This window comes from Acomys minous (assembly GCF_964271855.1).
Source record: "Acomys minous genome assembly, chromosome: 20".
NCBI lineage: Eukaryota > Metazoa > Chordata > Mammalia > Rodentia > Muridae > Acomys > Acomys minous.
The window spans coordinates 23368112-23392220 of record NC_140502.1 but is presented as its reverse complement, the minus strand read 5'-3'; the positions used below and the strand labels follow the sequence as shown (position 1 = coordinate 23392220).

Sequence of the window (24109 nt, the reverse complement as noted above, 5' to 3'; positions counted from 1 at the left end):
ATTTTAAATCAATACTTGGTAGAATACATAGGATTCAATCTTCACCACCTCGGATTTAGTCGTGACACCAAAAGCTAAGAATAAAGTACAGCCATCAAAGTTCCAAATTTTCTGCATGAAAGGTTATTAACAAGAGGGTAAAAAGACAGCCCAAAAATAGGCAAAAATTATTTACCAATCATTTTTGTGTGTGGGTTTTTAATTTTTATTTGTTTATTATTTCATGTATGAATTTAGTAACCAAAATATATAAAACAACTCATAATTCAACAAGAGCAATGAGCCCGGGTTTTAAAGAGGTTAAGGACAGCTTTGTACCACAGCCAGACAGGCCAAGCCCAGCAAGAATCTCCACACTCGGGCACTGAGAAAATGCAAACCGAAACTATGATAAAACAAACCAACAAGCCAGCACTCAGGAGGCAGAGGCCAGAGGATTTCTGTAAGTTCAAGGCCAGCCAGGTCTACAAAGTGAGTCCAGGACAGACAGGGCTCTTGTGCCACAGAGAAATCCTGTCTCAAAAAACCAAACCAAACAAGCAAACCAACAAAAAAATAAGGCGTGGCAGGCAAGGATCGCAGAGGTTAGGAAAAGGCAGGAGAATCAGGAGTTCAAGGTCATCCTGGGCTAAATGCGACTGTCTCAAAAACAAAGGATTGGAACGCAGGTATTAAAATAGTACACACTTTGTTCAGAGTGACACCAACTCACAACTGACCAAAAAAAAAAAAAAAAAAGATAAATAGCCCAATGCATATTCAAAAGATGGATTTTTTAAAAATGTCCTATACTGTGCTGGTTTGAACAGGAGTGGCCCCCACGGATTCACATTTGAATTCTTGGCCGTAAGGAGTGTCACTAGCGGGCTTTGAGGTTTCACATACGTTCAAGGTACACGGTGTGACAGTCTCCTTCTGCTGCCTGTGGCTCAAGATACAGACCTCTCAGCTCCTCCGCCACCATGCCTGCCTGCACGCTGCCATGTTTCCTGCCCCGATGATGGACTAACCCTCTGCACCTGTCTGCCAGCCCCAACTAAACGTTTTCCTTCTTGATAGCTTCATGGCCGTGATGTCTCCTCAGAGCAACAAAACCCTCAGACAGACACTCATACACTTCTTTGGCTATAAAAAGGACTGCGGGGCTGGAGAGATGGCTTCCCACTCCTGCAGAGGACGCAGGCAGGGCTCCTAGCACCCACACTGGGCAGCTCACAACCTCCCATAACTGCAGCTCCCAAGATCTGACACCCTCTCCTGGCCTCCACGGGACCCACACACACACATGCATGTAGACAGACAGACAAATACACATAAATGAAAAATACATCTTAAAAAAAAAAGAAAGAACAGAAAGAAAGCAGCATTGACCAGGTGCCACAGAACCCCCACAGCACCACTGTGCGCAGTGGCAGCCCCATCACAGAGGCCACGCGGGCCGAGTCGGCGCTGGGCAGTGTCTAGAGCAGGGGAGCCCGTGAAGGTGGAAGCACAGTGGCTGCCAGGTGTGGGAGGGAGAGGGGAACTCGGGGTCTACTTAGCGGGTTCGGGGTTTTCTTGTGGGTGATGAAGTGCTTGGGAACTTTAAAGTAATAAAGGTCGTACTAAAGGTCACTCAATCAAAGAAGTTTAAAAGGCTTATTTCATATTATGGGAATTTCACCTGTACTGAAAAAAAATAAAGCACGTTAGAAAACAACAAGCTGGGGCTGCAGCTCAGAGCACTTGCTGGGAATGAGATTTGCAACATGCATTATTGTGTGAAATACCCTAAAAAGCAGCAGCTACAGCTTGGGTGCGCATGTGGTACTCAAGGCTGTCTTGCTGTTTCTTTTTTATGTTTATTTTTTTCCCAGACAGAGTTTCTCCTTGTAGAGCTGGCAGTCCTGGAACTTGCTCCGTAGACCAGGCTAGCCTCAGACGTTCACAGATCCTCCTGCACTGCCTCCAGAGTGCCAGGGTTAAAGGTATGCACCACCACTGCCCGGCCGTCTTGATGCTCCTTTATCTGACACTGGCATAGGTGAGCTAGTGACTCAGGTACTTATCTGTGGTGTTTTATACTTTAACAACAGGAAAGGAAAAACCCAGTCTCATGATCTAACCCTCACAGTCAAGTGGAGAACTGAGTCCTGGAGGCTCCCTTTCGTGGCAAGGCCCATAGGGCTGGCTCTCTGGGACGGCTGGCACGGCAAGCCCGAGCTCATCCCGACCACTACACTGCCCGCCTCCATGCCAGCAGGAAGACAGAGTGGTGGTACGTGCCCTCAAGCGCTGCTGAGGATGAAGTGTGCACACAGGCCTTGAGTGCAGTCAGGGTTAGCATCGGAGGGCCAACGTCCCACTTTAGCTCTGCAGCCTTGTGCCAAGGCCTTGGGCAATCACTTTTGCTACTCGTCTCCCCTGAAAGGGCATCCATGAAAACTCACAGCACAGGCTTGCCTGGAGGCAGCGCCTGGGACCTGATAGACTGCGCGTGAACCAGCACAATGATCCCTTTAAGCACCAGGAGTGGGGATGCATGAGCACAGACGCCCCGCTGTCAGGAGGCAGCAGAGCCCGGGTTCTACCAGCCACAGATGCTGGACACAGGAATCGTATACTTGGGGCAGGTGAGCCGCCAGTTCACCTGCATCCTTACAAACACACAGACACAAAGCCCTAAAAGGAGCCAGAGCCAAGAGTCACTTGGCCAGCCAAGTCTGGGCACTTCCCCACCTCCTAACACCTTAACCCAGTGAGCCTAGGGAAAGTCCCGCCGAAGGACAAGAGTCCAACAGCCTGGCACAGTCGCTGCTCCCCACAGTCCCAGTCAGTCATTCCGCAGCTGTTTGCTGAGCACCTACTATATGTCAATCATTTCTAGAGGCAATCGAAAGACCGCCTACCTAATGGGGCTGACATCAGACACCTGGATTGTTAACTCGTCTTACAGCCTCAGAACCAAGCATGGTAAGAGGTAGCACATATCTATAATCCTAGCACTAGGGAGGCTGAGGCAGGAGGATTACTACAGTCCTGACATCAGCCCGGGGTACCAAAAGATCCAGTTTCAAAACAAAACAAAACAAAGAGGTTGCACAGCTTACCCACTGTCCAATCAAGAGGAAGTGGCAGAGCCAAGGTCAGAACCTGTCAGGGGTCAATGTTTGGCTGGCTCCTCAGTCTGAGGGCTGGGGTGCCCTGAATGCCACCCTGCTGTGAAGGCAGCAGGAAATGGGGTTCCCTCTACTGCTCTGCTGGCCCTAAAGACCATTCTGTTCTTGTGACTGCTGGTGTCTGTGGCCAGGGATAGCAGGACAGTCTCTCACTAGCAATCTATTGTTCAAAGGTGCCCCTCTCTGGCCCCTCAGGCTGCCCCGGGCTGTCCCATCTACCCACATGCTGCTGCCTGTGAGCCATGGGGCTCTCCTGCTCCACCAGGAAGCCACCCCAAGTACCAACGCAGCATGGCTCTCTGCTCTACGCCTCACACCCACCTTCCTCTCATTGTGTGATCTGACGCCACAGCACAGGCCACCAGTGGACACCTCATCTCCGGGATGTCACATGTTACCACAGAGAGGGGGTCCCTGCCTGGCCAGCTCACCACGGTGTCTCCAGGATCTAGAACAGTTCCCAGCACATGGGAGCTGCTCCATGAATTATGCAGGAAGTGAATGGAAGTGTCTGGCCCAGCCTCCTCAGGCCTGGCGCCCTTCCTCCCAAGGAAACGGTCCCTGAAGGCCAACAGTGGCCAGGCCAGCTCTCTGCACACGCTGTTTCCTTATCTGCCTCCTAGTGTCACATGGCATCTGGTGCAAGGCACATAGGACCTGTGCTGTCAAGGTCTAGTCTCTATCTACGCCCTCAGCAGGGCACAGAGGACCTGTGCTCTCAGGGTCTAGTGTCCTCTATCTACACCCTCAGCAGGGCACAGAGGACCTGTGCTGTCAGGGTCTAGTGTCCTCTATCTACACCCTCAGCAAGGCACAGAGGACCTGTGCTCTCAGGGTCTAGTGTCCTCTATCTACACCCTCAGCAGGGCACAGAGGACCTGTGCTCTAGGGTCTAGTGTCCTCTATCTACGCCCTCAGCAAGGCACAGAGGACCTGTGCTCTAGGGTCTAGTGTCCTCTATCTACACCCTCAGCAGGGCACAGAGGACCTGTGCTCTCGGGGTCTAGTGTCCTCTATCTACGCCCTCAGCAAGGCACAGAGGACCTGTGCTCTCAGGGTCTAGTGTCCTCTATCTACACCCTCAGCAGGGCACAGAGGACCTGTGCTCTCAGGGTCTAGTGTCCTCTATCTACGCCCTCAGCAGGGCACAGAGGACCTGTGCTCTCGGGGTCTAGTGTCCTCTATCTACGCCCTCAGCAGGGCACAGAGGACCTGTGCTCTAGGGTCTAGTGTCCTCTATCTACGCCCTCAGCAGGGCACAGAGGACCTGTGCTCTAGGGTCTAGTGTCCTCTATCTACGCCCTCAGCAGGGCACAGAGGACCTGTGCTCTAGGGTCTAGTGTCCTCTATCTACGCCCTCAGCAGGGCACAGAGGACCTGTGCTCTAGGGTCTAGTGTCCTCTATCTACACCCTCAGCAAGGCACAGAGGACCTGTGCTCTCAGGGTCTAGTGTCCTCTATCTACACCCTCAGCAGGGCACAGAGGACCTGTGCTCTCAGGGTCTAGTGTCCTCTATCTACGCCCTCAGCAGGGCACAGAGGACCTGTGCTCTCGGGGTCTAGTGTCCTCTATCTACGCCCTCAGCAGGGCACAGAGGACCTGTGCTCTAGGGTCTAGTGTCCTCTATCTACGCCCTCAGCAGGGCACAGAGGACCTGTGCTCTAGGGTCTAGTGTCCTCTATCTACGCCCTCAGCAGGGCACAGAGGACCTGTGCTCTAGGGTCTAGTGTCCTCTATCTACGCCCTCAGCAGGGCACAGAGGACCTGTGCTCTAGGGTCTAGTGTCCTCTATCTACACCCTCAGCAAGGCACAGAGGACCTGTGCTCTCAGGGTCTAGTGTCCTCTATCTACACCCTCAGCAGGGCACAGAGGACCTGTGCTCTCAGGGTCTAGTGTCCTCTATCTACACCCTCAGCAGGGCACAGAGGACCTGTGCTCTCAGGGTCTAGTGTCCTCTATCTACACCCTCAGCAGGGCACAGAGGACCTGTGCTCTCAGGGTCTAGTGTCCTCTATCTACACCCTCAGCAGGGCACAGAGGACCTGTGCTCTCAGGGTCTAGTGTCCTCTATCTACGCCCTCAGCAGGGCACAGAGGACCTGTGCTCTAGGGTCTAGTGTCCTCTATCTACGCCCTCAGCAGGGCACAGAGGACCTGTGCTCTCAGGGTCTAGTGTCCTCTATCTACGCCCTCAGCAGGGCACAGAGGACCTGTGCTCTAGGGTCTAGTGTCCTCTATCTACGCCCTCAGCAGGGCCTCAGCTTCCTTTCACCCCACCGAGTCCTGCCTGGTCTCCGCATCCCAGGCTTCCCGTCACCTGTAAAGGACAGTTGCTGGTGAGGCATGGTGAGTCCGCTGGGGTCAACCTACACCTCACACAGCCAAGTCTCAGGGCTTTGGTCCTCGTTGGACACCTTTTCCAAGCAGTTTTGTCGCTCTGGTACCTGGCACCTCTTTCTCCAGGCTCTGCTCACTATCACCTCCTCAGAGTGCGTCCCCATGAGCCTGTCTCTGACCAACCCCTTGACCCCTGATTCCCAGGGCACTTCTTAGCCCCCAACACTGTGTGTGTCTATTACCACTCCCGGTGGGTCACGGCCCCCACAAGTCCCGGAACCCTGCAGCCAATGACCAGCTGATAAACACTGCCTACACTTGGCTGGGTCACTTGAGTTGTATGTGACTACCCTCTCCAGGTCTCAGTGTCTTGGCCTATAAGATGGGGGCACGAATGAGACCACCCACAAAGAGGCAGAGCTTGATCTGGGCACACGTAGAGTGTCCAGCTAGCAGAGAGGGCAATGGTTGCTTGGGTTGGGGCTCCAGGCACCTAAGGAGAGCAGGATGTAAGAGGGAGACACACATATGCTGAGCAAAAGTAAACCCTTACCACGTTTGTGGAGCCAGCCTTCTTTGATGACAGATACCTCATTCATGGTGGCAGCGCTAACACGCTGTCACCTAGCTTGGGACAGCTCAGGGCAGCAGGACATGCAGGAGGTGCCTCGGACACAGTACAGTCTACAAGAAACAAGAGAGAGGCTTTGAGGATGGGAGGGATGCACCAGCCCCATCCTGGCTCTGAGGCCCTTTGGCTCTGTAGCCGGCAGAAAAATGGGTGTAGCCAGGGAGCTGGGGAGAGCTCTTCCCTTGGGGCCCAGTCCTGAGGGAGAAGCATGGGGTCCCAAAAGAGCCACACGTGCACAGGCTCTGCTCCAAAGCTCTTCTTCCCTCTCGCCTATGGCTGGACAGGAAGAAAAGCAAGGCAGCCACAGCCCCACCCCCTGCTCACCCCAACGCCCCAGCACTGAGGTAACCCAGAATGACTCAGACAGCCCTGGGCATCTAGGGTGTGCTCAGACCCACCAGCCTGCGCTGCCCCCAAGACAGACAGGCTCCCGCACACACTCATTTCTTTTCAACTCAACCTGCCCCCCTAAACTAAGTACTGCTCCCCAGGACAGGGCGATTCCCGTCATCACCCCAACTTCACTTTCCTCTTTGTCCCTACAGCAGAATGAGGGAAATGCACGTCTCAAAGGCCCGGCATCTGAGGGGACGGGCTGCACACATCCTGGTCTGGGGCCGAGAGGCCAGCTCTGGGGTTTGACCAAGGTCCTGGTCCCTTCGCCAAGACCTCTGCATCTGCCCCCAGGGACTAACAGCCAACAGACTGACGGACGCCGATGCCACTGCTGAGTTTCAAGTTCCCGGAGCAGAGGGGAGGAGGACGCCTGTGGGCAGCCACCAGCTGGGCCCTTACCTGGAAGCCGGGGCCTGGCCAGGGGCCATGTGCCTGCCTCTCCCAGCCCAGGGTTATTTGCGGACAGCAGGTCAGGAGCTACAGAGGCCCCTGGAGAAGTGGCAGCTGGCTCTAGGGACAGCATGGGCATCAGCTTTCTCTCGTGCCCCAGGGGAGCTGGTGGGCTGGACGCAGTCCTGCCTGGCATGTGACAGTGGCAGGCTGCCCAGACCCTGGTCAAAAGGAAGGGAGGTAAGTGGGAGGAAGCGAAGGAAAAAGAAGCAGGCCACCGACAGGGAGGACAGGGCGGTGTGAAGTCACAAGCTGGACTCCAAGCTGCAAAGGCAATGACGGAGTGTGGGGCCAAAACAGCAACCAGCAGCCCCCCCGACTTGCAGCCCCCCAACACAGAGGAGCTCAAGGGCCCTCAGCTCCAAACATTGCATCAATATCAACCTCCCCTCTCCTCTAATGCTGGCTGTCGGGATGCAATTCCACATCCTCCTGGGGTCTTACCTCTGTGCCCCAACTCAGTGGCCAAAGACACCCTTAAAAATGACTGTCTTAAGCCAAGCATGGTGGTGGCGCACGCCCTTAATCCCAGTACTCAGGAGGTAGAGGCAGGCAGATTTCTCTGAGTTGGAGGCCAGCCTGGTCTACAGAGTGGGTGCAAGGACACCCAAACAAACAAACATTCTGTCCTTCCTCTGCTCAAAATCCTCCATGGCCTCCATGTCGCTGGCAAAAATGGCCGAGTCCTCAGACTGGCATGCAAGGCCGTGCAGAGCTGCTCCCCCAGCCCCTGCTCAGCCGGGAGACCTGCGCCCTGACTCCTCCCATCCATCAAGCCCCCCTCACGCCCCATCTGCATCTGACCTTGTCCTTGCACATCCAAACCCTTGACAGCTCTCCCAGTGTGCTTAGAAAACACAAGAGTCGTCCCTATACCAGTGGGACCACGTGGGTGCTTCCTGAACCAAGAAAGCAAGGGCACAGCATCGTGACAGCGGCTGCTTGGCCCTTCCACCCTCCCGCTCACACCTGCTGGGTCCTCTCTCTCCTGGGGCCTCCGTGGAGCAGTGCACTCTCAGGTCTCAACCTTAAAGCTGCACTGGGTACAGCTAGGGGCCTTTCAGCCAACTCCCCCACACCCACCAATGCTACTAAAGTGGGCGCCACACTGACATTTGCCAAGCAACCAATGGGCTGGGTCTCCCCAACAGGCCGAGCTGTACAAACACCTGAGCTCTGCCATGTTACCCATCTTCCAAGTGTGTCCCAGGTACAGACCCTAGAGAACATCACAAAGACACAGTGATGGAACTCACAAAATTCACAATCTGAAGAGGGAAGACAGTGCGCATGCACACACACACACACACACACACACACGATGTTACGGGGTGGAGAGGTGTTGAAAGGAAAGAGCAGGGACTGGGGCTGTGTAGCTGCACAGTGAGGGCTGCATGTGAACAAAGCCTCCGTAACCAAGGGAGTGAGCAGCGCAGCGCACGGAAAGAATCTCCAGCAGGAGCGGAGTGCAGAGGAAGCCAGAGACACTGCTCAGGCCGAGATCGGGGCCCCTACACCCAAACCTAGCGTGTCCCTGGCTGTGGGTCAGTTATGAATTCTTCCTCGTGAGCTGGGGTAGAGACCTAAGAGCCAAAGCAGTGTCACCTCTGGAAGCCCGAGACCCAGCAGCGACAGTGCTAAAGCGCCTAGCGCGAGCCTCTGCTGGTGCCTGACGCACAGCCCTCCCACACTGCTGCTCTTCAAAGCTACGAGAAGGCAGCCAGGTATGGCCAGGAATGCTCAGGGTTTCGGAGTCTGAGGGCCACTGCCAACCCAGTGGCCTTACGCGGGGCCCTGGGACTCCCCATACCCTACCAGAGGGCTTTAACATGCCCAAGTGAGGACAGAGGCTCAGCGAAGGGAAGCCGTTTACCTTGGGTCTCCCAGCTGAGTGGAAGGGGCCCTGGCCTCAGCTCCACGCGCCAGAGCCACTTTTTACTGCCTCGTTTCAGCAACTAAGGAGTCAGCAGCAGCTCAGGCAGGCAAGGGCAGGGGGAGGAATTGGAAGATCCCCTGCGTCCTCCCACTAAGGGTGGCGCCTCAGCCGAGGTGTCTGTGACGCAGGCCTGCGGTGATGAAATTCCAGGCAGCACAGCCAAGCGCATGGCCTGCTCACTGAGGACACTCGGAAGCGGGACAGAGATCTGCCTGTGGAGACCCATCCTGACTGCTTTTCTGCAGCGCACACCAGCGGGAGCCCATGTGTCTCTGTCACACACTAGCTGCTGCCTCCCACACTGTCCACAGCTGAGGTGCTGAGGGCCAGGGCTGGGCCTGCAGCTGTGACGAAACACGAGCCAGCTAGAGGCCAGGTGAACAGAACACGGCCCTCACAGGAAAGGATGCCTCAACAAGAAACACACAGAGCTCAGTGGCGATGAGGAGACAGAGACTAATTAATGCCACCTGCCCGGGAGACGAAGCCTCAAAAACTTGCAGTGCTAAGTTTGGCCTACTCAGGAATGCCAAATGGTGAGGCCTTCATGAAATTATCATAAACACTCAATACGTGGCTATCCAAACCCAGGAACTTCGCAGTAGCCAACCCTCGGCAGGACTTCTCTGCACATGTTCCTTTGAACATGGACATTTTTTCTTTTTTGGTTTTTCGAGACAGGGTTTCTTTTTGTAGCCTTGGCTGTCCTGGACTCACTGTGTAGACCAGGCTGGCTTTGGACTCACAGGGATCCTCCTGCCTCTGCCTCCTGAGTGCTGGGATCACAGACATGCACCACCATGCGTGGCTCACGTGGACATTTTCTACAGCATCGGCTTTTATCAAAATGCTCTGTAATCGGTGGATCGGCTGACAGCAACAGCAGCTATTGAGAAATAGGTCCCCGCGTTCCTGAATCCCACGCGCAGATACTGCCTGGCAACAGCAGGCTACTGCCTCTAAATTCTCCTTCTGGGCAGTTCCGCCTCTAAGAGAGAGGTAAGGCTGGAGCTGCAGTAGGTGACAGGCTTTGGGACAAAACGGGGTGGGGGCTTTCACTGCCAGTAACTCACTCTGAAGTGTCAGAAAGAACTCCCGGCCAATGCAGCCATTGGGAAGTGCAGCTCCCTGCCGCCCTCTTGCCTCTCAGGGGCCATCTGTGAGTCTGGCAGGAAAAGCAGGCCACTGAGGGGGTGAGAGGCCACAGGCAGCTGCAGAGGGCAACTGAGCCTGTTTTGAGCTGTTTCTGGTGCCAGACTTTACTCTCTATATGCCCATTTCATGGATTTTTTTTTTCCTTCCAGAAATGGGAATTCAAGCTAGGGTCGCGTGCATACTAAGCAAGCCCTCTACCCATGGGCTATACACCAAACCCTATTGTTAACTTTCAAAGGTTGGGCCCGCGTTACCTGCGCCGGCTTAGAACTCACTCTATACCCTTGCAGTCTGCTTGCCTCTGCCTTGGCTGGGGTTACAGTTCTCTGGAATTACAGCCATTCCACACTTTTATCAAGCGCCCACCACGTGCCCAACACAGCAAAGTCGTGGGGATCTGGGAATAACTGCTTTGAGCAGAGCCTCACCGCGCCCTGTGGCTCGCTTCCCTTAAGGAGCAGGAGTTTGCGGCCACTGGGCTGCTCTGGTGTGTCACTGGAATGGAGGGCCTCTGGGGAAATAAAGGGGCTGGGGCAGGCCTCACATGAGGGTTTGGGCTGAGGATGGAAGGGCTCTGGCTTCAGTAGTAATCACACATCGTGAAGTGGGGGGAGGGTGTGGACGGGGTGCTGGGATCTAGGTGCGCCTGTCGGGGTGCTGGGATCTAGGTGCGCCTGGGGGGGTGCTGGGATCTAGGTGTGCCTGGCATCCTGAGCTGGGGAGCCTTGTTTTGGCAAGCTTAGCTTGCTCTCCAGGCTGCTCAGCTAGGACAAGGGGGGCGGTATTCTGCTCCTCGGCCCATGAACTGTGCCAGCTCAGGTCCTCAGGGTCATCTATCTGAACCCAGAGTCGTGATACGTGGCTTCTGAGGTGACCTCTGAATACTGCTAAGGACAGTGCCTGAGCTAGACAGACGGAAATATGATGTCTTAAAGACAAGTTTGTGTATGTGTGTGCATATTCGTGTGTGTGGTTCTGGGCAGGTGCACGTGCACACTGTATGTAGGGGCCAGCGGACACCCTTGGGTACAGTCTTCAGGCACTGTCCACCTTTCTCACTGGACTGGAGTTCACAGAGCACAGTGAGCCACAAGGATCTGTCCATCTCTAGGCCCCAAGCCCAGCTCTTCCACAGGTCTGGGGATTGGGCTCTGGGCCCTGTATTTACTAACTGAACCACATGCCTAGCCCTAAAGACAGTTCAAACAATGTTACTGAGTATTGGATATATAAGATCAGTCTATGATCCCTGTGCACTCAGCAGCATTTTGGGGTGTGTGTGTGTGTGTGTGTGTGTGTGTGTGTGTGTAAACAGGGCCTTACACTACGTAGAGCCCAGGCTACGCTCTAACTTACTATGTAGTCCAGCCTGGCCCAAACCTCAGGCAGCTCGCCTGCCTTAGCCTTCCAGATGCTGGGTGCACCCATGCTTGCTTCTCAGCCACTGCTGGAACAGAATCAATCTCACCAACTGTGGTCAGAGCCCCTCGGGGACCATCTCTAACCACCCCTCCTCCACGCCCAGAGCTGACCACACATGTCATTTCACTCCTATGGCCCAGGGTACGGCGGAGGTCAGGCTGTCCTAAGGGGAAGCTGAAGGGAGCACCTTGCTGGCGATGTGGGCGACTCCCGCTTCAGCAGAGCAGAGACCCCAGTTGGGCTGTTCCATGGCACCTCAACTCCCCATCGGGAATTATTCTGTACGGCGATTTTCTGTGATGGAGTGCAGAGAAAGACACGTTCTCAAATGCAGCAAAAGCACCAAGGTAAAGCAGAGCCACGTGGACACAAGGCAGCAGCGCCAGCTCGCATGCGTCTCCCACCGTCTTCCCCAGCGCAGCCGCTCCTGCCTTCACAGTCCTCCCCTGGTCTCACTGCAGCTGCTCCTGCCTTCACAGTCCTCCCTTGGTCTCACTGCAGCTGCTCCTGCCTTCACAGTCCTCCCTTGGTCTCACTGCAGCTGCTCCTGCCTTCACAGTCCTCCCTTGGTCTCACTGCAGCCGCTCCTGCCTTCACAGTCCTCCCTTGGTCTCACTGCAGCTGCTCCTGCCTTCACAGTCCTCCCTTGGTCTCACTGCAGCTGCTCCTGCCTTCACAGTCCTCCCTTGGTCTCACTGCAGCTGCTCCTGCCTTCACAGTCCTCCCCTGGTCTCACTGCAGCCGCTCCTGCCTTCACAGTCCTCCCTTGGTCTCACTGCAGCTGCTCCTGCCTTCACAGTCCTCCCTTGGTCTCACTGCAGCCGCGCAGGGGCGGCCTGCCCCACAGTTACTTCGTTTGGTTTCTTTTTCTGGGTCTCCTGTCCTTTGTCTCCTCTGTTTTAGCACCACGGTATCTGGACATTTTCACTAGTTTGTTTATCCATTCTTTTGTGGGTGAGGCCAGAAAGGTACTCGTTTCTCAGCTACGAAGGTTTAGTAACCAAGAAGAGACTTGATACCCTATGAGCATATACAGGGGAGGAGGTCCCCCTCAGTCACAGTCATAGGGGAGGGGAGTAAGGGGAAAGCGGGAGGGAGGGAGGAATGGGAGGATACAAGGGATGGGATAACCATTGAGATGTAACAAGAATAAATTATTAAAATATATATTTTTTAAAAAGATAGTTTAGTAGACGAAGGACTCGCCACCAAGCCAGACAGCCTGCATTCCGCTCCCAGGACCCACACGGCAGAGGAGCCAACTCAGCTGTCTGCTGAATCCCATGTGCATACACACGCACACATATGTATGTGCGAGCGTACACACGCACACACCAGAAATACCGTGTCAAAGCCATAATGCCAGATCGCATAAGGCCGTCGCCAGTGGATCACAAGCTCAGGGCCCTCCCGTGCTAGAGAGCTCAAGGCCTGCCTTGAACTTAGTGAGATCCGGACTCAAAATGAAAACTCTCAAGAGGGTTCAGGCGAATGGCTCAGTGGCAGCATGCTCGCCTAGCGTGTGCAGGCCCTGATCCCATCCCAGCACGATAAAGAAAGGGGGAGAGAGAGATTGCTACACACGGTGCTTTCATGTACTTTTAGGACAAGGTCTCTTTAATATTAAGTAATCTGAACTGGTCTCAACATCTTACTTTAGTGACGGCCTTTTAGAAAAGCGGGTGCCAGTCAGTACGGCTCTCCTGTCGTGCAGAGCTCCTGTCCTGAGCGTCAGTGCCTGAGGAGGGGGTGCTTAAGTGTCACACACACAGAAACAGGAATCAGAACTGTGCTAACAAGAGTTCCAGGTGCAGGACTCAAGGTGGCCTCAGGACGGCTGCGGCAGCTGCAGTGGTCAGGTGTTATTGTCACTCCCTCTAGGGGGTGGGGACAGAGGGTATTTCTGAACATGTACATTTTCACCTACTCCACCTCCTCGGTGAGATGTTGCCATTTAAAAAGATTAATTTCTTCTTCAGCACACATCCCCCACCCGCCCATCTGTCTCCTGAAGGAGGCGGGACTGAAGGCAGCGTGAAGGTGTGGGCAGCTGCCAGAGCCTGGGACAAGAATAAGCCCAGAACAGATTTCCTTGTCTTCTCCACCACCTCCACAACACACACCCCTTCCCCTCACTGCACCCCAGAAATCATGTGAAGTATCCCAGTCTGCCTGGCCATGGGCTCCAAACAAAGCAGGAGCAGCAGCTGCTCTCGGTGGGCTTCTCCAAGCACAGCTGACAGTACCCAGGGCCTCTCCCAGGCACACATGGGACACAGCCAAGGCCGTTGGGGACACCTGCCTCAGCCCCGCCTCTCAGCTGCAGCCTCATCAGACCAACACGTGCAGCCCTCCCTCCCTTCTCCGGGTCCCCTGATGAGTCTGCTCTCACCCAGGCCCTCTGCACACATGCTGCTTTCCCTAGCTAGGGGGCTGTGCACTCTGCTCTCACCCAGGCCCTCTGCACACTCGCTGCTTTTCCTAGCTAGGGGGCTGTGCACTGTGCTCTCACCCAGGCCCTCTGCACACTCGCTGCTTTCCTTAGCTAGGGGGCTGTGCACTGTGCTCTCACCCAGGCCCTCCGTGCACACTCGCTGCTTTCCCTAGCTAGGGGGCTGTGCACTGTGCTCTCACCCAGGCCCTCCGTGCACACTCGCTGCTTTCCCTAGCTAGGGGGCTGTGCACTGCACTTGCTCAGCCCAGTCCTCACTCTTCAGAGAAACTTTCCCTGAATCTCTCCTCCCAGGACAAGGACACTTGACACGTACAGCTCACCTGCCCCTCCCCTGCCCAGGAGCCCCACAGGGTAGAAGCAGAGTCTGCCCTGGATCCCACTGTTGCCAGCCCTGAGCAGCAGACGTCACAGGGCAGCCCCACCTAGAACGTTAGTTAATCCCAGGAGGGCTAATAACTGGGACCACGGCTTCTGGCTCCAGACCCCAAGTGAAGGGACAACAAACACTCCGCACTCACTGCACCCTAAGTGTGCTGTCAGCACTGGCAGCAAGCACGCAACAGACGGCCAGGGGTGGCCAAACAGAACCCCCGCTGTGGGAGGAGAGGGCAAAGTATATAGGCAAACTATACAGCACAATCAAGGTGCCCAGTGTCACGGAGAAAGACAGCGTACATAAAAGCAAGGGCAGGGCACAGAACGGCTCCTGCAGATGGTGACATCTGAGCAAAAATGTGAACTACAGAAGCCACGTGGAAAGCTGGAAGCATTCCTCAGAGGACAGAAGGTTCTGGAGTGAGAAAGGAACCAGGAAGCCAGGCCCGGCATCTCTGGGAAAGAGCTGGAGACCCGTGGGCCTGACACAGCAGGGTGAGGGGCTGCACATGGACCATTCTGCCTCCAGTGCAGGCGTGCAGGCCTCAGTGAGAGGCCGCATCACAGCCTTCCTTTCCACTGCTCCTGACACTTGCTCCCTGTGCCTCACTTGGGGACCACAGGAACCATCCCTGATAGGAAAGAGGATGGACAGTGTTTAGAGTATCCAACAGCAGAGGCCAAATGCATACAGTGGAAGAGACTAAACTTCTGCCACTGGACTCCTAAGCTTCCCACTTCCAGAGACTTCTCAGGCCGTTCTCACTGGCTGACGGCCTCATCAGCATCACTGCCCCCTGCTCTCCCATGCGTGCTCTGAAGCAGAGCCTGACGCACGGGCAGACCATGGCGCTGAGCACCTGAACATACGCTGGCGCACTGAAGAACCACAGTCTCCCTCTTCTGTAGCGCTTAGCGTACGGACAGCACATAACAGGCAGCTCTCATGCCCCAGACCCCTGGCACGTGACACCTGGAGTCTGGCGGAGGAGGGCGAGCAGGGCTCTCTGGCTGTGAGGGTATCATGGCACCTGACTAGAAGCCGCATGCGTGCCCATCCCTCCCTGGAAACAGGCATGCTAGGTGGCAGGCCGAGTGACCGCAGAATCCTGCTGCCCCTTCCCAGAGGCTGCCTGGGGCTTCTCTGGACATCTGCCCCCTTGCTGTGAGACAGGCCTAAGCGCAGAGAGGACTGACAATGTCCTTATGCTACCTCAAAAGGCAACTTTTTAGACCGGGTATGGTATCGGTCCAGAGACTGAAGCAGGGGGATCTCTGTGAGTTCAAGGCTAGTCTGGTCTATTCGGGGAGTTCCAGGCTAGCCAGGGCTATTCAGTGAGAGCCTGTCTTGAGAGAGAGAGAGACAGACAGAGACAGAAGATGATTGTTTCTACGACCCTGTGTTGCCATGGCAATGCACTGAGGTATGCTCAGGGTACAGCTGGGGATGTGACAAGCCTGGGGCAGCGGGAATGGCAGCTTTTACAGAAAGGCAAACTCTGAAATCCAGCACCATCCAGAACCCTGGTCAAGGGCACTGAAATGGCTTCTTAACATAGTGACCAGGGTTGGGATGGGATAACAAAAATGACTTGGAACATGCCTGACAGGGGATGAAGGCCCGACTCTGCACTCCCAAGCTCCTGCCATCTGTCCTTTCCTACTCCCGCAGGCCTAGCCCCCCCAGTCAACTCTGCTGGGCTCAACCTCCCAACCTTGCCCCCCCACTCCTGACTCCCTTACAGCCTGCTTTCCCCTCAGGAGCTTCCCAGGCCACTCACTGTCCCCTACCCAGGCCACTCACTGTCCCCTACCCAGGCCACTCACTGTCCCCGTCCCAGGCCACTCACTGTCCCCTACCCAGGCCACTCACTGTCCCCGTCCCAGGCCACTCACTGTCCCCGTCCCAGGCCACTCACTGTCCCCTACCCAGGCCACTCACTGTCCCCTACCCAGGCCACTCACTGTCCCCTACCCAGGCCACTCACTGTCCCCGTCCCAGGCCACTCACTGTCCCCGTCCCAGGCCACTCACTGTCCCCTACCCAGGCCACTCACATGGGCTAACAGGCCATCTCTGCTCCTCTGCTGAAGACTGGGTGCTATCCTAGGCAAGCATACAAGACATAAGAAGGACTCAATAAAAATTTATTGAGAGCACAGAATATAAAAATGAACCAACTAGGCATCATAATGCATACCTTTAATCCCAGCTCTCAGGGGGCAGAGGCAGGTGGATGTCTATGAGTCAGGACAGCCAGGACTACATAATGAGATCCTGCCTCCGACAGACAGACAGACAGACAGACAGATAATTTCAAAATAGCCTGTTTTGGGGGGCTGGAGAGATGGCTCAGAGGTTGAGAGCACTGACTGCTCTTCCAGAGGTCCTGAGTTCAATTCCCAGAAACCACATGGTGGCTTACAACTATCTATCATGTGATCTGGCGCCCTCTTCTGGCATGGAGGCAAATATGCAGACAGAACATTGTATATGTAATAAATAAATACATTAAAAAAAAAAAAAAGGCCTGTTTTGTTTTGTTGGTTTTTCAAGACAGGGTTTCTCCGTGTAGCTCTGGATGTCCGAGACTCGCTTTGTAGACCAGGCTGGCCTCAAACTCACAGCGATCCACCTGCCTCTGTCTCCCTAAATGCTGGGATCAAAGGCGTGCGCCATCACACCTGGCAGTAGCCTGTTTTTAAATTGTCTCTGCCAGGTATGGTGGTATACAACTGTAATATCAGATTTCGGAAGACCAGCCAGGGCTATCCAGGCTTGCATATGGCACACAGACTTATATGCAGGCAAAACACTCACATACATAAAATTTAAGCTCGAAACCCTAGCACTGAGGGGTAGAGACAAGACAACCTTGTCAGTAAGCTTCAGCCTCAGTGAGAGCTCGTCTCAAGGCAGCCAGGCAACAAATTCCAGAAGACCCGACGAGGGCACGCTAGCCCATGACCTCAAGTGAGTCCACCACTCACAAAACATGACATGCATCACTCGTGTGCCCCAGGGTCTCATCTACTAACTGGGGGTAAGAGCCCTCCCACAACCCACGACGCCACGCATGGGTACAGAGCCAGCGCACAGGGCACACACAGGAGCACAGTGTAAGCCGGCATCACAGCTCATCAGGCCCCACACACCCAAGTATCACCCATTCCTGCAATCACAAGCACAGGCTGCCCGCTCCACAGTGCCTCTCTGCTCTAGTGCCGCCACCTACAGCAGCAGCTCCATCAATCAGTGCCTTCTCACCAGGCTGGTGCTTTCTTCTGTGTTAGCCTCCTGAAGCCTCCCATGACCCTGCAGGGACACCGGCACGCTTAACTGAACAAACTTCACCTCAGAGACGGAACCCAGGAGCTCAGGGCTCCATAGCAACCTCAAAATGCTAAAGCCACCCCAAGTTCAACCACCAGCGGAGAGTGAGGAGCCAAAGAGCAGGTCTGGGACAAGAAGAAGAGCGCAGCTGCCCCACTGCGTTCAGGAAGACCATCCAGGTGGCAAATGGAGAAAGACTTGGTTTTCTGGCCTCACCCTCAGAAACCACATTGGTAGATGCACTTCCCGGCGAGGGCAGCTGGACTCCAGGAACGTGCCCAAGGGCCCTCTGATATGAAGTCTCTCCTAGGCCGGCCTGGCTTGCTGTTCGTGCACAGCCCACCCAGAGCACAGGCCCTGCCGTGGGTGCCGAGCTGGCAGTGGGTCCTACCCCAAGAGACCAGGCTGAGACCCCACCCTGCAGCCCTCCCACACTAGCGTCCTCCCTCCCTCTCGGTTCTGCTCCTCGGCTGTCTCCCCGAGCTGGGCCTCTCGCTGCTTGGCTGGCTGTCCAGCAGAGTCTGCCACGGAACCAACCCACCACGCAGCCCAGAGGCCTGGTGGCTGAGGGCCTCTGCACAGAGCTCTGGGAAGCTGGAGAGGCCCACGGAAGGGCGGCCCTGGGTTCTCCAGAGGCCTGACTGAGATCAACCACAGAAGACGCCTCTTCCCATCCCCCCATCCCTGGGGTCAGAGTAGACCCTCAAGAGGTTCACTCTGCTCTCTCCAGAGCAAGCCTTGGAAAACACACACCAGGGCTCCTGCCTACGGCACCAAGCCTTAGGGATGAGGCTCACTGGCCAGACTAGAAGACACCCTCACTTAAGCCACTAAGCCCGGCATGACCCTTCCTGTCAGTGTGACAGCTATTCGCACTGTTACTTAGCAACAGCGGCTGGCTAGGCTAGTTGGGGAGGCATAGACAAATCAGTCCTTTGAGTCCCCACCTTGATCCCTAAATGTAACAGTCACAGTCATGGCCCCGAGGGAACCCAGTGTGAAACCACAGAAGAGGGAGGCAACCAGTGGGTCTCCAGCGGAGCAGTTGTGAGGCAGTTATTCTCTCAAGGGGAAGCGGGAGGCGTGTGCAACAGTGCCCAGGCCCAGGCAGAAGCTTGAAGACCTCCAAGGCCAAAGTCACCACCCAACTGAGTAAATCCTTACACTCTAAATTCCTTCCCAGGCTGAGGAGGCAGCTCACACCCCTTTCCCTGGCCACGGGCAGGCGCTCACCCGATCACACAGGCCTCTCGCCCTGCAGTGCATCCTACACCTCACCAGGCTCACCCTCCCACCACACCTACACGCCGTGGTCTCCCTGCTGCTCCCGGGCTGCCCTCCTCTTACCCACACGCTTGTCCCGCCTTACCTACCTCACAGCCCTTCCCTGTCTCGAAGTCTGAAGAAGCTGCTGATGGGCCCGTCGCCTCAGCTAACCCACTCCTCGCTTACCCTTCTGTTGCTCTCCTTCAGCTCCACAAAGGACTCCTGTTGTGTAGACAGGGTCTCACCATATAGCCTTGGTTAGCCTGGAACATACTACGGAGCTCAGGCTGGCCTGGAACCCACAGAGACCCACCAGCATCTGCCTCCTGAGTGCTGGGGTCAAAGACCTGCCACACCACATCTGACAGAATAGGATTTTGTCTCTACCTGATGCAACCCCCTGCCCACTGCCAGTCTCCCCACCACCCCAGGGCTGTGGAAAGGATTCAGGAAAAGCAGCCAAAGCAAAGGTAAGCACCAAACCTGGGTCTGGGAAGGATCCAGCACTTGTACCATGGGAGGCAGTAACTACATGAGAGGACGGAGGCTAAAGAGCCGCACCTGTTAGCTTACTTGCCCACATGCCACCTTGCCGCTAATGAAGAGAGGCTAATGTCAGCCCTACTTTCCTCAAGTCCCCTGACAAGCTTCTACAACCTGGCTGGGACCCTTAGGATCCCAGAAACGTGGCAGGGGGGGTGTGGGGGGGGGAAGAATTACAATCTGCTGCACCACACTTGGCACACACCTGTCTATCACTTGTGTCAAGCAGCAGCAGCCCCTGCGCTTCCCTCTGCCATCTGAGGAGGGCATTATCCTGCCTGGCTCAGGTAAGGAAAGGCTCCTAGAAGGCTGCAGCATCTGCTCAGAGCCACAGGCCCAGCACCTGGAAGGCTGGATTTGAACTCTGTGCTTAGAACAGCACCACGGCCTTTTTGAAAACTGAATAATGTGTTTGTGCGTGGGCATAACTGGGGGGCGGGTCACGCTGTGACATGCGTGTGGAGGGCAGAGGCCAACTCTGCGGAGTTGGTTCTCACCTTCCACTTTGATGTGGGTTCTAAGGATTGAACTCCTTTGTAGACCAGGCTGGCCTCGAGCTCACAGCGATCCGCCTGCCTCTGCCTCTGCCTCCCGAGTGCTGGGATTAAAGGCGTGAGCCACCACCGCCCGGCTCCCAACACAAGCCTTTACAGAAGCTGGGACCAGGACACAGGATGTCTACATGGAAACTAGACCGAGCTGGATCCCTAAGCACCGGAAGGAATGAGAAGCAGGGGATGGACAGGGCAGGGCCTCAGCTCCCTAAGCGGCTCTGAGCGTCCCCTGAGACTTCCGCGGTGTGGCACCACGGCAGCTTTCTGTCAGTGAACTCACTGGAGGAGGGGCGTTCAGGAGTCTACTGCAGGGGCATGGGTACTGCGGGCCCAGCCACACAGCCGGAAGAGCTCATCCTCATCCTGCCTTGCCCATGGGTCCACAGCAGCAATCGGCACCTTCCCGAATGGCTCTCCTGCTAGCCCCTCCTGTGCCCAGTCTAATTCATAATTCAGCTCTGTCCCCAAGTGTCTCCAGCAAAATCAGAAATGCTGAAACTGCCAAGGACAGAACACTCACCTCACCCCAGCTTGGGGCGGGAAGCAGGTCCCCAGGACAAGAATCAAGATGGCAGAGACCCACTACAGCCTGGGACCTCTTGAGCTACTAAGAGGATGGTACCCAGCCTGGCCTCCAGGAAATCTGATACAGACCTGGGAAGTATGCACAATTCCTCCTTCAGGCTTCAATTTCTGACTTTACTAAAAATAAAAATAAAGCCGGGTGGTGGTGGTGGTGGCGCACGCCTTTAATCCCAGCACTCGGGAGGCAGAGGCAGGCGGATCGCTGTGAGTTCGAGGCCAGCCTGGTCTACAAAGTGAGTCCAGGGCTACACAGAGAGACCCTGTCTCAAAAAATAAATAAATAAATAAATAAATAAATAAATAAAAAGAAAACAACAACAAGGAAACAGTTCTATAAAGTAGGTACAGCTGTAGGCACACAGAGGCTGCCACATGCCTAGCATGATGGGACGACTTCTCATCAGCACATGCCACCCACTAGCCCCTGTGACTCCATTAAGAAGGAGAGCGCGCTTCTTACTGCAGTGGTCCCTGTGCCTCCCACCACGGCGAGCCGCCGCCAGGGCCAGAAGGTGCAGAGGGTGATGCCGCAGCCCATCAGCCTTGTCCTCAGATACTTGTAAATTAGATCTCGGATTCAGGTGTGGCTGCGTGAGCAGGGAACATGCGGAGGGAGGGTTGTATTGTTGGCTTTGATGAGCACATGAACCTCGTGTTAGATGATGCAGAAGAGATTCATTCGAAAACAAAGTCAAGAAAACAACTGGGTCGGATCATGCTAAAGGCAGCTAACATTGCTCTGCTCCAGAGTGTTTCCAAGTAGAAATGGTCACGCACCGGAGAAGCTGAGAAGGCAGTTCAGTGGTTGTAAAGGTGTCTTCTGCTCCTAGAATGGCCTGAAATGTTTGTCTTGTTTAGTGCCCCTTATCCAGTGATAATAAATGCTGTGAGATTGTTTTTGTTACCAATAAATAAATAAATAAATAGATAAACAGATAAGTAAAATAAATAGGAGAACGTATGCACATTCCAACTTAGCCGGGAGTGGTGGCGCACGCCTGTAATCCCAGCACTGGGGAGGCAGAGGCAGGCGGATCGCTGTGAGTTCGAGGCCAGCCTGGTCTACAGAGCGGGTCCCAGGACATCCAAGGCTCCACAGAGGAGCCCTGTGGGGGCGGGGGGAGGAGTATGACACCAAGCCCCGCTACTCTAGAACACAAGGCATCCTGCAGTGTGTGGCACACTGGTCTCAGCGAGTGAAGGTCGGCCATCAATTTCACGGTCATTACTTTTATTGCTCCTGTTAACTCTACAGGCAAAGCCTCTAGAAACTACCAGGAAAGAAGCACATCCCTAGTGGAGAAAAACCCCAGAGAACACCCACAGCCTCAAACCATGCCTGGACCTTTCTCTCTGGGACCCATGACCCATGAACGCCAGTCAGCATAGACACCAACGCTACTGTAGACCAATGGCTGCTGTCTGTCCCCTTGACCACATCACCAGACTGGTCAGCTAGGTCAATCAGGGACTGTGGCCAACCCTCCAGGAAATCTAACCTAGGGCGAAGGTTACAGGGCAAGCCAAGGTCACAACTGGCCTAAGGAGCAAGGACACTGGCCACGCACGTCTGGGGTTCTCTGCTTAGAGACCACAGTGAGAAGCAGCTAGGTCTGTGGGGAACCTACCAGTCCCAAGCACTGTTAAGTAGCCATCCTCCCTAGGCCAGACCAAACTGGGTAAAGTGAACTCCCCTCCAAGTCCCCTTGGCCTCTCCGAGAGGAACAGCTGGGCAGACATCACTCAACCTCAGCAAGAGGCCAACTGCTATCACTCAACTAGTAGGAGCGTCAACAGGGCCGGAGACTGAGCTGCTGGCAGAGAGGCACAAGCTGCCACGTGGCCAGGGACAGGGAAACTGTGGTCTGGACTGGCCCAGGCCCTGTACATCCACGCACACGATAGCAGGCAGCACCTGAACTCTCAACTTCTTCTCCAGGGACTGACATGTAAACAAGCTGAGAATCGGCCTGATCTGAACTCTGTTGTGTTTTTCTAGCAGAGGCCTGTCACCAGGCCCCCCGCCAAAAGTCTCCAAATGAGAGAGACGGGGCCCCCAAATTCTGAGAATAAAGACGCGCCCTCCCACCCCCAACTTGCTCTGGAGAAGAGCTGGCCCTCAAAACACACCTTCCTCCCAAAAGGTCCGCACAGCTCCTTAAACCCGAGCCCGATAGTCCCTCCCTTTCCTAATAGGGAGCCAGACCAGAGAACTTCAGTGACTTGTAGGACACATCCCCACCCCCGGAAGGAAAGTACTTGCCAAAAGGATGTCCCACACACCTTAAAGAGAAATAATCTGTGAAAGTTCTGGCGTGGAGAGTAGGCAACCCCGTGATAACAAAAAAAAAAAAAAAAAAAAAAAAAAGGCACCCCAGCAACGAGCCCGTTCTCCCCAAAGTCATTAAGAAGTTCAGTAAAGGGTGAGCTGAGTGTAAACGCCCACCACTGCACATTACAGGAAGCAGAGAGCGCTCCTCGCCCACTCGGCATCACACCCCTAAAAGTACGCCCCTTAACACTCACTCGGGCCTCCCAGCACTCCGTGCCTCAAATACGATAAACATCGCAGCCCTCCTCCTCCTCCTCCTCCTCCTCCTCCCCCTCCCAGCCCCGCTCCCCTACAGGCACACGAGGGGCTCTTGCGCTTAGGTGGCACTGCCCTGACGGCCCCACCGCGGCCACCCTGGCTACTGACCCCTCTCTCTCCAGAAGCTCCCAACCTAAGCGCCCGAGCGGCACAACGCTCTACACCTGACACGGCAGGAGCCGTCTCCCCGGACATCCCCCGGGGCAGCCGCCACCGCGCCCCCCCCGTCCCCCCCCCGTCCCCCCGGGCTAGTCCCGGAGCCCCGGACCAGCCCCCCGGACTCAGTTCCGGAAAGGGGGGTGTGGGGTGTGGGGTGGGCCCCGGGTCCGCGGTCCCCGCCCGGCGGGCACGGTGGTACGGCCCGGCGAGGCCCCGCGGGGGGCCGGGACGCGACCATCGCGAGGGGAGGGCGCCTGGGGACACGCGCTGGCGTACTCACCTGTCACCGGCGGCCGCCCAGCCTCTCCGGCCGGGCTCTACCCCCGCCCATCGCCACGCTGCACTCCTTCCCGCTCCTTGTACTACACAGGCGGCGGCGGCAGCGGCGGCGGCGGCGGCGACGCCTTCTCAGAGCCAGGCCCAACGGCTCGCGCGGCGCGGCCCCCCCGCCCCCTCCCCCCCCAGCCCCCGCTCACCGCCCCCTCCCACCCGGCGGCCGGAAATACCGCCTCTTCGCCAGCCACAAACAGGAACTGACGTAGGAGGACCAAGGGAATGGCCTCAGAAAACATCAGACCGCAAGCGCGGGGGCCAGGAGGAGGCGGGCTCAGAGCAGCGCGCCTGCGCACACCAGACAACGCCTGTCGGGCGGGGGGGGGGGGTGTAATTTTTTTTTTCCTTTTTTTTTTTTTTTTTTTAAAGAGCCTCGTTCCGCGTTGGAGGGAGAACGTTACGCACGCGCAGTGGGACACCAAAAAGTTGG

At 55.7% G+C, this 24109-nt stretch overlaps 1 protein-coding gene across 2 annotated transcripts in view; it reads right to left on the bottom strand.

Moving 5' to 3' along the window:
* The window catches only part of AKT2 (AKT serine/threonine kinase 2), a 53574-nt gene extending 29770 nt beyond the window's left edge, over positions 1-23804 (bottom strand). Inside the window, exons 1-2 of one of the 2 annotated variants that reach the window (XM_084770390.1) lie at positions 23627-23804; positions 6050-6180 (exon numbers count right to left, since the gene is read on the bottom strand). In XM_084770390.1, coding sequence (XP_084626516.1) covers positions 6050-6095 — 46 coding nt within the window. In that variant the 5' untranslated portion in view covers positions 6096-6180; positions 23627-23804. Of the gene's footprint in view, positions 1-6049; positions 6181-8846; positions 8964-23626 lie in introns of those variants that run through there. The other variant, XM_084770391.1, reaches the window with a different exon arrangement.
* Positions 23805-24109: the final 305 nt, after the last annotated feature.